This window comes from Balaenoptera borealis (assembly GCF_965194805.1).
Source record: "Balaenoptera borealis genome assembly, chromosome: 9".
Taxonomy (NCBI): domain Eukaryota; kingdom Metazoa; phylum Chordata; class Mammalia; order Artiodactyla; family Balaenopteridae; genus Balaenoptera; species Balaenoptera borealis.
The window spans coordinates 32,702,667-32,717,326 of record NC_138873.1 but is presented as its reverse complement, the minus strand read 5'-3'; the positions used below and the strand labels follow the sequence as shown (position 1 = coordinate 32,717,326).

Genomic DNA, 14,660 nt, shown 5'->3' with positions numbered 1-14,660 from the left:
TTCATCAGTGGAACTCAGTAATGTTAGCAGTACCTAACTAACAGCCTATGCTGTCCAACATTTTTTACAGTAGTAACATTGTGGAAGACAAAAAAATTGAGAAGTCAAAAAATTGATTCCTGTGTCTTTTTGCGTATGATAGGATACTTTAAAAATACTTTGAGGTTAATTTTTTATTATAAGTTACAGGTGTACACTATAGTGATTCACAGTTTCCAAAGGTTATACTCCATTTATAGTTATTATAAAATATTGGTTATATTCCCCATGTTGTACAATATATCCTTGTAGCTTATGTTATACCTAATAGTTTGTACCTCTTAATGCCCTACCCCATGTTGTCCCCCAACCCCACCCCCCCGGTAGCCACTAGTTTGTTCTCTATATCTGTGAGTGTGGTTCTTTTTGTTATATTCACTAGTTTGTTGTATGAATATTTTTTAGATTCCATATATGAGTGATACCATATAGTATTTGTCTTTCTCTGTCTGACTTGTTTCACTTAGCATAATGCCCTCCAAGTCCATCCATGTTGCTGCAAATGGCAAAATTTCATTCTTTTTTTACGGCTGAATAGTATTCCATTGTGTGTGTGTGTGTGTTTTATATATATATAATATATAGTATGTGATATATATATCTCTCTCACATCTTCTTTATCCATTCATCTGTTGATGGACACTAGATTGCTCACATATCTTGGCAATTGTAAATAATGCTGCTATGATCATTGGGTTGCATGTATCTTTTCAAATTAGTGTTTTTGGGTTTTTGGATATATTCCCAGGAGTGGAATTGTTGGGTCATATGGTAGTTCTATTTTTAGTTTTTCAAGAAACCTCCACACTGTTCTCCACAGTGGGTGTGCCAATTTACATTCCCACCAACAGTGTAGGAGGGTTCCCTTTTCTCCACATCTTCGCCAACATTTGTTATTTGTATCCTTTTTGATGATGGCCGTTCTGACAGGTGTGAGGTGATATCTCATTGGGGTTTTGATTTGCATTTCCCTGATGATTAGTGATGTTGAGCATCTTTTCATGTGTCTATTGGCCGTTTGTATGTCTTTTTTGGAAAAATGTCTATTCAGTTCTTCTGCCCATTTTTTAATTGGGCTGCTTGTTTTTTGGTGTTGAGTTGTATGAGCTGTTTATATACGTTGGATATTAACCCCTCATTGGTCATATCATTTGCAAATATTTCCTCCCATCCAGTAGGTTATCTTTTCCTTTTGTCGATGATTACCTTTGTTGTGCAAAAGCTTTTACGTTTAAATAGGTCCCCCCTTTTTTTGGCCTTTATTTCCTTTGTTTCAGGAGATAGACTGCCCCCAAAATATTGCTATAATTTATGTCAAAGAATGTTCTATGTTTTCCTCTCGAAGTTTTATGGTATCCGGTCTTACATTTAGGTCTTTAATACATTTTGAGTTTATTTTTGTATATAGTGTTAGAGAATGTTCTAATTTTTAAAATAAAGTAACCAGTTAGAGTAGATTTTTAAATTTTTTTCAGGGTTATAGGATGCCTTTGAGAATATGATAAAACTTATAAACTCTATCCCCAGATAAATATATATGTGCCCTTAACCATAATTTTGCATATATTTCCTGGGATTTATCAACCCCTTAAGTCCGTCCTTGGGTCCCTGGCTTACGGGAGTTAACCGTTTTCCTAAGTGCACTGCATCTTTACTTTGTGCTTAGACTGTAGGTCAGTTACTGGAAAAAGATAACTGGAATTAAGTGTTGTGATGTGGGAATATTACCTTTTAACTTTGAAAGTATTTGAACCTAAAACTCCCAGGTGTCATAGGTCTGAATTTTGATTTGAAGAGTCCACTCAGCTGTGTTCTCTTTCTCAGTGTTTGAAATGCCAAGGTGTAGTTTAGCAGCAATTTGGAAATTTAAGCCACAGGAGACTTTCTGTGTAATGTAAATGTTTTGTGCTATTTCCCACATTTTGTATTTGTCAAAAAAGTTTAAATTAACATCAACATATAATAAAAGTAAACTTACTTACCTGGGCTGATGCCAGTTTTTAAACATTTTTCATTCAGAATTGATTTTCTGCCATAGTTTTTAACATCATTAATTAATAATCATGATGGCTTGGCTTTTCTACTCTTGCCCAGTAGATGGTACTGTCAGCTTTATTTTGAAATATTCTGGTTTCAGAGTTGGTCATTTAAAAATTTATTTTTTTCCAAAAAGTAAACTTATTTTTAGCTCTTTCCCTTCCAATTGACTTTTTACCACCTCCTAAACTGACATTTTTAGGTGAACCCACTAGGTTTAGTATATACATGTTACCTGGGAACTTGTATCTGGAATATGAAATAGGGAGAAAACATTTTCACCTTCCGTAACTATGTCACTTGTTCAGTCTAGAAAGCTTTTAATAATTGTAGACTATGTGCAGAAAATTGTTTAAGGTGCTACTTTCACCTGGTGGAAAGAATAATTAGTTGTAAATTTTGCTTATGATGTTTCTGACTTGTAGTCTGAATCTAGTTTGGTAAAATAAATCATTCTGTTGGCATGTTGACCAAATAGATTTTTAGATTGGGAAATGGAAGGCCTCATTTAAATACTGCATATTTGCATGCTCATCTGTATTTCTGCGAGAGATCTAAAAACTTTAAGCCGAAAGGTTTATAATCCTTTTGAATTTTGAGCTTTCTAGCTCTTCATCCCCTGTCAAGCTTAGTGGATCTCTAACGTCATTCTGTTTTATGGAAAAACAGAAGGAATACAGAATAACTTTGACCTTCATGAATGTGACAGTAAACCTAGCTGTTTCAAAGAGGATGGGGCCCCTGCACACAGGTAGTGGTTAAAAGTCTTCAACACATAAACTGTATGTCCAGGAGATTGCAGAAGAATACTTGGTTTGAGGCTCGCCGTGAGGTGAGAGGAAATTTTCAATATTTGGGGTCAAAAACGCCCATGAAATCAAGATGCCCTTACTTTTTAGTGATAAAATTGGCCTGAAGCTAGTAAGCTTGTTCACATCTCATAGATGTTACCAGTGGTTTAGATTAGGAGGACTAGAAGTGAATTAATATAACAGAGAATTCTAAAGAGCAGTGAAAGAAAGAGGAGGTGTAGGGCCGGGGGTGCCATGACTCGTGCTCAGCCTTCCTTCCTCATATCTTGGAATATGGGGAGAGGGACATGTGAGTCACAATTTCTAGAATGATGATATTCCTTCTCTTTGAACTAGGTGAACTTGGGTGAGACACGTTGATTCCTGGGAAAACAGTAATTCTCCTTTCACTAACTTTGATCATCAAATAAGCAGTAATATGAAATAAGAAAAACAGTCTTAGCAAAAAAAAAAAAATAGTGTTTGAAATTATAAGCCATATAAGTGAGCTGGCAACTCCATAGGACACTGCAGGGGTGGTTGTTTGTATCCTTAAGAAGTTCTTTGTTGCATTGTTCTATTCCCCCTTCCTGAAATTCCAAAATTGGTAAATGCAAAGGGCTTAATAGTGGTAGCGGGCTTTTCTGGATATAATTGTTGAAATTAACTTTATAAAAACGTACTTCATTTGCTTAAAGACTACATGTGCCAGCCATGAAATGATGATGTTTCTGAGCACTTTTGTAAATTTTGCCTCTTTCTACTATTGTCGCTAGTTCCGTGTAAATGAGTTTGGCGCCTTGGAAGTTATTACAGATGAAAGTGAGATGGAAAATGTTAAAAAAGCAACAGCTACCACAACTTGGATGGTACCAACTGCTCAAGAAGGTAAGAACAGGTCATCTGCATTGTCCTTTCTTTTTTTTTTTTTGAAGAGTTTTAATGTAAGAATATCTAAGGTTTTATAATAGGCTGGAACTTTGAAAATCCTGGGTGATCTTTGTGTCACATATTCTTAGGTAAATTTCTATGACGAAACTAATATGGAACCAGCTTTTATATTTTAAAATAACTATAAAGTGTCTTCTTTCTTTATGCCAGATCTGTCATAGCACAAGGTTAATTGGAAATTATCAAGTAAATCCATGTTGTAATAGCCTACCCAGGTGATTTAGCCAAAAGCCTGCCACTTTTTTCTCATCTACTCCGATGGTTGTAACTAACACCTATATGCTGATGACTCCTAAATCTATATCTCCAGCCCCGACCTCTCCCCCGAGCTCCAGGCCCGTATTTCCACCTGCCTACTGGACATCTCCACCTGGATGTCCCACAGGTACCTCAAACTCCACATGTCTGAAATGCGATTCATTTTCTATTTCTTTCTCCCCTCCCCCCAACCTGCTTTTTCTTCTGTAGCCCGTAATATCAATTGATGGTAGCACCATCCACCCAGTGGACAAGCAAGAAATCTAGGAGTCATCCTGAATTTGTTCTCTCCCAGCCCCATAGCCTGTTACTTAATCCTCCTGGTTTTTATTTGCTAAATATCTCTCAGATCTGGCCTTTTCTACCTATTATCACTGCCACTGCCTTAGTTTAGGGCCTAATCACCTCTCACCTGAATTACTGCAGACGGGCTCCTAAAGAATCACTCTGCTTCTGATTTCTCCCAATTTATCCCACACACCGAAGTCAGAGGAACTTGTGTAGATTGCTTATCCGACACTTCACCGAATTCTTGTTTTCTCTTTAGCAAAACAGACAAAGATCTGGGTGACCCGCACCCACCTGCTTGCTTTGTGTCTTTGCTCTCTGTTCTGTTCTTTGTATGCTGTGTTCTGGCAGGGCCAGCAGCATTGAATTACATAAAATTCTCCCAACATATCATGCGGTTTCATGCTTTCTTGCCTTTTTTGCTCATGCTGTTTCTTCTGGCTGGGATGCCGTTTCTCTCTTTGTCCAGTTGGTAAATTCCTCTTTGGCCTTCAAAACCCTGTTGAGGCTTTATATCAGAAAATCTTTCCTTGACCTCCCCCCGGGCCGGATGAGTCACTTCTTCCTCTGTACTACTCCTGGAACTTGTTCATGCTTCAATTATTGCATGTATCACATTTTATTATAAATATTGGTTTTCTTGTCTGTCTTCTCTTCTAGACTGTGAGCTCTCTTGGGCAAGGTCTGTACTGTCATTATCAGTGTCTAGCGTAAATTGGTGCCTAATAAATGTTTGCTGAATGAATGATTAGCCTAACGATTCAAGCAAAAGGAAATGTGAGCTCCTAGACAATATGGATAATTATGATTTAGGAGATCTGCTACATTAAAAGTAAAATAGAAAGATGTTGATTCAGCCCATTAAGTAAAAGAGTCACTCATCAAAAACACAGTATAACATAGATAACCCTTTTAAAATTTTGTCGAAAAGATACAGCTGTATAGGATTCAATGGATGGTTGGTTTCATCTTCTGAATTTAGTGACTAATGAAATTTTCTTCATTTTACTTTGAACTCTGTAGAAAAGACCTTGGACAAGCCTTTGTTTACCTTTTCTGAAGAATTTTTTTGTGTGTTATGTAAATAATTTGAGTGATTCCTGTCAAGCCCATCCTCTTCTCCCTCCCAGGCGCTATGTAGTTTGATCATTCATTCATTCATTCATTCATTCAACAAACATTATTCTTTTATTGTGTTGCTAACAAAATTATTAGAAGAAAAAGTCTAAATGTGTTTTGCAATGATTTCTGTCATGGTTTTAAATTTTTTTCCTTCTTTTCGTCTTCTAGTCTTTTCCGAGAAGACTGGGATGCCTTTCAGGTTGAAGGATCCAGTGAAAGTAGAAGGGCTTCAATTCTGTGAGAACTGTTGTCATTATGGCAACGTAGATGAGTGTCTTTCTGGAGGAAACTATTGCAGCCAGAATTGTGCTCGGCATATCAAAGACAAGTAGGTTTTTGCCCCCATTCCATCTATAAAATGAGTTTTAGAGTCCAAGGGTCTGGTGCTTGGGAATACAGAGGTTTTGTGCTCTCTGATGTCTGTCATCCAAAAATATCTTTTTTCCCCCAGAGACTTTCCCTTTGGAGACACTTGGACCCTGATCCCACTACTGGGCTGGTGTCTTTGGTCATGTCTGAACTGAGTTGTGCTGTTCACGTCCTAGCTGCAGTACAACCCCTGCCTCTTTCTTTAGCCTTTTGTTTACATTAATTTGATTGCTCCCCAACCAAGAGTATTTAGATTTCTTTGGGCTACATACACATTTTAATGACACTCATGTTTGTGGAAACACACTTTTGTTTATATTTTGGGAGGTCTTAGGTAATTCAGCTAAAACTCCACAAATGGACTGAAGCTTCCCCTGACTGAGAATCCGCTGAATGGCCATAGTGAGTAGTGTGGTAGTTGTGTTACTGCTGATCTCAGGATGGACTGAGGATTCCGAGTCAGGGCCGTCAGCTGTGACTGACGGTGGTGTGACTGCCATTGGGAACTGTCTGACGAGGTCAGCTGATCACCAGCAAGGTGTATTTCCTGTACATACTTGTATACTACAAATAAATGACTTGGCATTTATGTTTGAGTGGAGTTTCCCATGTGTTTTAATCAGAACAGGCTGGAGAATTGTCTGTTTTTGTTAGCCACCTGATGTTTTACAAAGTTACACTTGGCCTTTTTCAGTTGGACTTGGCATTCTTAATAATTGCTAGATCCTTGCTTTAAAATTGCCCCTGAAGGCTAGACTATCTCTAAATAATCGATTCTTTTATTAGTCTGGATGGCAGCTGTGGAAGACAAATAATTGTAAACTTGTTAGAACCTGTTACACCTGTAGTGCTGGTGCCCTTTTAAAATTATATCATTAATTACATAATTATAATAATTATATAAATTAATACGTAAGCTCATTTCCACTTTCTATCTTGACAGTGTTATATATGATGGTGGTTTGAAGTGTCTCTTATCTATGATATGTACACCATTCTAATATGTACACCATTCTCCCGGTGGTTAAATATTTTTTTTAATGATTTTTGTGTTGCTAATCAACATGCAGATATTTGATGGGTATTGTCTCCTGCCACTCTTTTGGGTTTATAAATTCAGCAGAGATCAGAAGGAAGAAAGGGACGTGGGAGAAGACAATGAAGAGGAAGATCCTAAGTGCAGTCGGAAGAAAAAGCCAAAGTTGTCTCTGAAAGCCGACTCCAAGGAGGAGGAAGAGCGAGACGACGAGCTGGTTAGTACCCACAGGGCTGCTCCTTCGCGGGTAGCACCGTGCTCCAAGGCACTGGTTCTGGAGCCAGTTACCTGAGTTCAGATGTTGGTTCCGTGACCTTGTTTTACCATCAGGAGGTTACCCACCTGCCCTCTCTGTGTCACTGTCCTCATCTCAAGATGGGAGTTATGAATAGTAGTACCCCTTCCTCAGGGTGAAGAAGTAGGATGTTCTGGAATTTATCACTGCAGTGAAAGAGGCAATAGGAGAACCTTCAGTTTCGCAAATGAATTTTAGATTCCTCTTGACAGCAAAATGCCAATCCCATTTTGGTAAATTGCAGACAGATCTCATAAAACTGTGTGAGTAGGTATAAAATGGCAGATAAATGTCAGGTATATTTAGCTAAAACTAATTCAAAATATGCTAATTAAAACATAAACATCCCCTCTCTAAAATATTTACTAGTAACTCTATATGAAAAGAGAACTTTGAGGTCTCAAAGCATTTTCCTTAAGATCAATATTGAGCAACGATTATTGGCTAGTCACTGTTTTAGGAGTTGGGAATGCAGGGATGAATAAGACAGCAGGAAGACAGGGTTTCTTTTCTCAGGGACATTACATTCTTGTTAAGGGGACATAAAATTAAGGGGAAATATCAGCCTATGATGAGCGCTATGCTGAGAATTACAACAGGGCATTAAGGTGATCTGACTGCTTTAAGTTGGGTTATCAGGGAGGCCTCCTAGGGAGGGTGGCTTGGACAATGTGATCTGAATAATAAGAAGGAACCTGAGGTAAAGTTGGGAGTGAGGAGCCCCGTGGGGCAGTGGAATTGCTAAGGAAAAGACCATAAGGTAAGAATGTGTGTAGCATGTTTTGTTTAAGGAAATAAAGAAGACAAGGTAGTTGAGCCTTGAGGGCTAGGGGAGAATGGAGTAAGATGAGGCTGAAGAGTTCTGTGTGGTCCAGGGCTTTATGGTAAACCAGAGTAATGGGTTTTCACTTTATTCTGAGTAAGATAGGAAGTCATTGGAAAGTTGAGGGCAGGGGAGTACTTTGATATGATTAATGTTTTAAAATGATCACTCTGCTTTGACATGTGAGAGCAAGAGTAGAATCAGGGAAACCAGTTAGGAGTTTATTGCAGTGACTAAATAAGAGGGCTGTTTAAGATAGAAGTCGGTGGATTTGAGATAGATGCTAAAGGTAGGGTTGTCAGGGTGTGTGAGGGAAAGAGAAGAATCAGAGATAACTCTTAGCTTTTTGGCTTGAACTATTGACTGAATAATCATGCCATTACTTGAGAATGGGAAGGCCAGAGTGGAGTATAGAATCTAGAGTCCTTTGGCCCTCGTGAGTTTGAGATTCTTATTAGACATCCAAGCGAAGATCCCAAGTAAGCATCTGGATACATGAATGTGGAGCCAGGGAAGAGGTCAGGGCTAGAGATATGGATGAGGGATATTCGGCAGACAGATGATCTTTAAAACCTAGGGAGAAGGATTAGGTAAAGAAGAGAAGGGGATTAGGTTGCAGGAGATGTCAGCAAAGGGACTGAGAAAGAGAGGCCAGTGAGGTACGAGGGAAACCAGAACAGAGTGGTCCAGGAGCTGAAAGAAGAAAGTGTTTCAAGGAGGTGGGAGCTGTATCTGTACTATAACAGAGTGTAATTCTTGGAAATGTTCTTATTTTGTAAGGACCTCAGGCCAAAAGCAGCATAGTTCTCAAGTGACCTATATTCTTACTTTCTTTTAAAAGTTATGAAGTGAAATTGAAGAAGAGTCCCCCAAAAAATAATGCTTTCCGACAGCTCTCTAACTTTTCATTGGTGCCAATTTCATGAACTTTTTAAAATCATAAACTTTTCTTCCTTATTGTAGGAGAACAAACAAGATGGAAGAATCCTGAGGGGTTCGCAGAGAGCCCGAAGGAAAAGGCGAGGTGATTCGGCTGTATTAAAGCAGGGTGAGTTGATGAAAGGAAGGTTTTATTTGTAACTTTATGAAGCTGAAAATATTTCACGCAGGTAGACATTTTAGTCTTAATTGTAATGCACACTGTGGCAGTTAAAGGATCGTTTGGGGGTTTTCTTTTGATTAAATTGTGTCAATAAAAATTAGAGTTTAGAAGAAGTAGATAAGGGGGAAAAGTGGAAATTAGCAGCTTTTGAGTAGTGTCAGGGCAAACTTGAGACCATTTTCCATTATTTATTTTTCCATCCAGTAGGTATCTTTTACTTATGCACTTTGACTGAAACCTCTGTTCTTATTCATTTCCTAAGGTTATAGATTTTTAAAGTTTCCTCTCAACCATGACCTCCTGACCTGGTACCTTTTTTTTTTTTTTGTTCCTCAAGGAACACTTTATTCTCATGAGGAATCTAGTCCTTTATTCTCATGAGGCCCTGCCCTTCAGTACTTGGTGGATGAACTCGCTGCCTTACTCATCGTGGACCTTGGGTCATCTCCATAGACGCCTCCGTGTGCCCCACTAGGCTGTATGCAAAGGAAGGACCTGCCGCATCTGCCTGTCCGGTCCTCCATGTTAGGTCGCTGTACTTTGAACAGTCCCGTTCCGACCTGCCAGTCACATTGTCCCTGCAAATCGAGGCCTGAACCCAGTGCTTCTCTTCAGGGTTTGGCTGCATTCCTCACTCATTCAGCTCTTAACTCCTCAAAAAGAGTTTGAGGTATTTCTACCTGCGTCAAGCACACAGCCTAACTTTTACATTTCGGGGGAGATGACCTTCTATCTTATGTCACCGAAATTAAAGGGAGTAAATTCTCAGTTACTCTGCACTCTGCCTCAAAAGTGTCTTTATCCTGACTCTCCCTTCCCCTTCATTTCTACTCTCAGGGCTCTGGCCCTTCTGTGACCTTGTCTCTTCAGTCACTTCCCCCTCTTAGGTGTTCCATTTTTTTTTCCTCTTCATGGGCTTCATCATTGCCTGTTGCAGTCTCATCCCCAAAATACCATTCCCTCAATTTTAATACCCATCAAGCTGTTATACCCTTTCTTTCATTTTCATTTTTTGTCAAATTAATCCCAAATAAAATTGATATTAGCTGACTCCATATGTTTATCATTTATGTATTCTTTTGCTACTTCAATTTGGCCTTTGGCACCTTGATTTTTCCCCCCCCTTTTTTTTTTTTAATCATGGAGAAAGATTAGCAGTCCATCCCTGACCACTCAGTGCGCTGACCTTTTCTCAGTCCTCAACTTCTTGATTCCTTAGGAAAAAAATTTTGAGCATCCTGCTTCTAGAAGAAGCTCTTACTTGCTGTAGCTTCCGTGGTACTGTTCTTTCTTGGCTTCCTACTACATCTTCTTCATTAACCTTAAGTTCTTCTGCTTCTTTTCTCTACACTCACACCTGGATATACACACAGTTCACTTGTTAGCTCTCATTTCTTTGGAAGAGGAGCCAGGAAAAGAGATGGAGAAATACCAGCCATGAAAGTAAGAGAAGAGCCAGGCCTGGGGATAGTTAGGGAAGTGAGAGTTCATAGTGTACCACTCTGATTTCTTAGATTTGGGAATTCTGTCATTTTTGTCTCATTCGCTTTTCAGGTTTGCCTCCTAAAGGAAAGAAAGCTTGGTGCTGGGCGTCCTACCTGGAAGAGGAAAAAGCTGTGGCAGTACCAGCAAAGCTGTTCAAGGAGGTACAGTCCTTTCTAGAAACATTGTCCATAATGCTTCTCTGGAATTGGTACTGCCGTTTCTACTGTCTGTTTAGGAAATGTGACTTGGGATAATTTCTCAAACATATTGTTTTTCATATGTGGAGGGGTGCCTCCGAGGGCAGCTAGCATTTATACGCACACCTTCCCCAGTGCCACGTGCATGACCACACCCCCCCACACTCACACGCACGTGCTCTTTCTTCTCAATATTTACCAGGCTTTCACTCATTGATTTTAAAAGGAATGTTTCTACTACTACTGAAAAACCAGTAGATAAAGAAGAACTGGCATAAAATTTCATGTCAACATCATGTCTTTGGGAGAATAAAAATGAGTTACTGTGGTTTACGTAATATCACAACAAAACATCGAAAGATGGGTTACTGTATAACCATAGAAAAATATTTTATCATAAGTGATTTAAAATCAATAAAAGTAGTTCTGAGTGGGAACTTCTGTCTCTAGGCCAGACCAGGGGTCAGTAAACTTTTTTCCATAAAGGACAATAGAAAATATCGTAGGCTTTATGGGGTACGTGGTCTCAGATGTAACAACTCGTCTCTGTTCTTGTAATGAAAGTAGCTAGAGACAATATATAAATGAATGAACATGGCTGTATTCCAGTAAAATTTTATTTACAAAAACAGGTGGTGGGCTGTATTTGTCCCTTAGACTGTAGTTTGCTGACCCTTGGTTTAAATGATTTAATTATATTTAATCATGGTATGTAATAAATCTGCTATCAATACTTTGTTATATTTGTATGAACACAGAGTTTTTAAGAAGTGGTGAGTATTCAATAAAATTTTTTTAAAAAGTGGTGAATAGGGCTTCCCTGGTGGCGCAGTGGTTGAGAATCTGCCTGCCAATGCAGGGGACACGGGTTCGAGCCCTGGTCTGGGAAGATCCCACATGCCGCGGAGCGACTAGGCCCGTGAGCCACAATTGCTGAGCCTGCGCGTCTGGAGCCTGTGCTCCGCAACAAGAGAGGCCAATAGTGAAAGGCCCGCGCACCGCGATGAAGAGTGGCCCCCACTTGCCACAACTAGAGAAAGCCCTCGCACAGAAACAAAGACCCAACACAGCCATAAATAAATAAATAAATAAAAAATTAAAAAAAAAAAAAAAAGTGGTGAATAGTAAATGTTGGGATGATTACATCTACATTAGAATATTTAATATGTAATAGTCATTGCATATGACTTGTTCTGTATAATTATTTTCTGCAACTTTGGTCCTTTGCAGAATAGACTTTTTTACAATTTTTAAAAAAAAGCTTAAATACAGCTAATTACTTGAATCAGTAATACATTCATGTGATTAAAACATGAAGGCGCTATAAGAAAATTATATGTACATATAAGCAATATATAGACACAAATCCTCCCCTCCTTGTCTTTAATCAAATGATAACATATGTCACATACTGTTTTGGACTTTGCTTTTTTGTCTAACTTAGTTTGGAGATTATTCCATCTCAGTTCATCTGACCCCTTCATCAGTCTTTTATACTGATGCATCGTATATATCCATCTTATGTTTGTTCCATAATAATGTAAGCTGCTCCCTATTGATTGACATATATGTCATATATGTATGTCATATATATTACATGAGTATGACACACATATATGTGTCAGTCAGTAGGGACCACCTTAAATTATTATGGAACAGCTATAAGATGAAATGCTATATGTATATATGGAATGTATAATATATATACATGAGTCTTTTGGTAAGTAAATGCTTTGGTGAGTAACCTCGTACACCTCTCCTTTAGCACATATGTGGCTATCTCTGTTGGGTAATTTCCCGGGATTAGAATTGCTGAGTCAAAGAGAATGTTCTTTTTTATGGATATCGTGAGATTGCTAGAGGTTGTAGAAGTTTATATCTCTATTAGCGATGTCTGTGTGCGTGTCTTTCCCTAGAGCCTTGCCAATGCACTATAACCAAACTTTTCGATCTTTATCGGTCTGATAGGTGAAGTATATTTTACCGTAATTTTACTTTGTATGATTCTTATGGGGGAGGTTGATCATCTTTTTAAATCGGTAAGACATTTAAATTTCCTTTTCTGTCACCTGTTTATTGTCTTTGTCCATTTTTCCATGAGATGACCCAGTGATCCTTTTCTTTTGGATTTTTAGGAGTTGCTTATGTATTTGGTTATATAGTCTTTATTTAAGAATGGTGATCACTCACTAAAACTGCTGTCATTTTGCATTTTAGTACCAATCTTTTCCATATAACAAAAATGGGTTTAAAGTTGGCATGAAATTAGAAGGCGTGGACCCTGAGCATCAGTCTGTGTACTGCGTCCTCACTGTGGCTGAGGTAAGCTTTGCCTCATCTTTATTTTTAAAACAAAATAGTGATTATAGGGATTTAATAATGGGAAAAGGTGCCATTTGTTGAGTGCTTACTTTATGCCAGGCGCGGTGCTTAGCGTTTTGTAAACATTACCTCATTTGATCTTTGCAAGAACTCCTTTTCATCCCTGTTCTATAGATGAAGGAACTGAGGCTCAGAGAGGTTAAGTGAGGTATACAAGGCCACACAGCTTCAAGGTAGTAGAACCAGGATTTGACCCCTGGTCCGTCTGACGCCATAGGCTTCACCGTACCACGTTCCTTAACATAAGGAACAGACCAACGGATATTTATATTACTTTCAGTATTTCAAGGTATCTCTTTGAAATTTTTCGGGAAAAGATGTCCAGGTCAATTAGGTATATCTTAGTCCAATATATTACTGAGAGCCCTTAGAATTTTTTTTTTTCCTTTATGTGCTTGCCTCCTTCTTGTTCTCTTCCTTGAGTCAGGGGAATGTATGTTTTAAAATTTTCCTCAAAGAATAAGACCATTGTGTGTATTAGTTTTACTTATCATAGTTTTCCTTCAGTGACTTAGTGGATTTGTAAGAGGTTTGGCTCCTACACAACACAGTCACGTCTGATAGCTGGATGATGACAATCACCATAAATAATAACATACCGTTCCACAGCGTGTACCATGGGACAGATGCTGAGCTGAGTGTTTTCCATGTATTAGCTTATGTAGTTCTCAGAACAGTTGAGATTTATGAAAACATTCAGTAAGTTTAGACTGCTTTTGAGAAGTTGGCTGTAAAAGACAAGGGAAACTTTTTAAGGGAGGGGTGTTGTGTGTGTGTGTGTGTGTGTGTGTGTGTTTCAACTCTTGGTTTTAAAGGAAATTTATTTTAGTTTGTCTAGTTTTTTTTTTTACCGTAACAGTAATGTTTGCTCATCCTGGAAATGTCAGCTAGTGTAAGAGTATATATTATTAAAAAATAGAAGTTCTGTGTCCACCCTCTGTTTTCCTCATTCTGTGTCCCAAAGAAAACGGCACTTATGAGTTCATGGTGTTCCTTCCAGATGTTTTCTCTGCATGTAAAAATATGTATAAATATATCTTTCTCTTTTTTACATGTAAGTGATATCATACATAATATTATGCAACTTGCTCTTGTGACACTGTATCTTATATATTATATTATACATATATAATATTTTTAACCAGTGAGTAGTATTCCATTTCACTGAATTGCTGCAGTTTATTTAATTGTTCTCATATTGATGAACAACTGAGTGGTCTTCACTTTCTCATTATTACAAACAGTGCCTCTGTGAGCATCCTTTTATATTTCAGTGTTTTTTTTGTTTGCTTTTTTTTTGATTTGTTTTGTTTTGTTTTTTGCATAGTGAGTATGTCTGTAGGAGCCATCCGTAGAATTACCAGGTTGAAAGTTAAGGATGTTTAAATTTTGATGCATATTGCTATTTTGGGCTCCAAAAAAGTTTATCAGTTGTTAGATTTTCACCGAGAGTGTACAAGAATTTGTCTAAGACTAAGAGATAGT

General features: G+C 38.2%; 1 protein-coding gene across 9 annotated transcripts in view; it reads left to right on the top strand.

Moving 5' to 3' along the window:
- L3MBTL3 (L3MBTL histone methyl-lysine binding protein 3) overlaps positions 1 to 14,660 on the top strand; it is a 119,739-nt gene that overhangs the window by 25,745 nt on the left and 79,334 nt on the right. For 6 of the 9 annotated variants that reach the window (XM_082406145.1, XM_082406148.1, XM_082406147.1 and 3 more), the window contains 7 exons: positions 3,644 to 3,755; positions 4,129 to 4,203; positions 5,655 to 5,814; positions 6,976 to 7,108; positions 8,973 to 9,057; positions 10,666 to 10,757; positions 13,011 to 13,115. In XM_082406145.1, coding sequence (XP_082262271.1) covers positions 3,644 to 3,755; positions 4,129 to 4,203; positions 5,655 to 5,814; positions 6,976 to 7,108; positions 8,973 to 9,057; positions 10,666 to 10,757; positions 13,011 to 13,115 — 762 coding nt within the window. The remainder of the gene's footprint in view (positions 1 to 3,643; positions 3,756 to 4,128; positions 4,204 to 5,654; positions 5,815 to 6,975; positions 7,109 to 8,972; positions 9,058 to 10,665; positions 10,758 to 13,010; positions 13,116 to 14,660) is intronic. The other 3 variants (XM_082406143.1, XM_082406150.1, XM_082406149.1) reach the window with 3 other exon arrangements.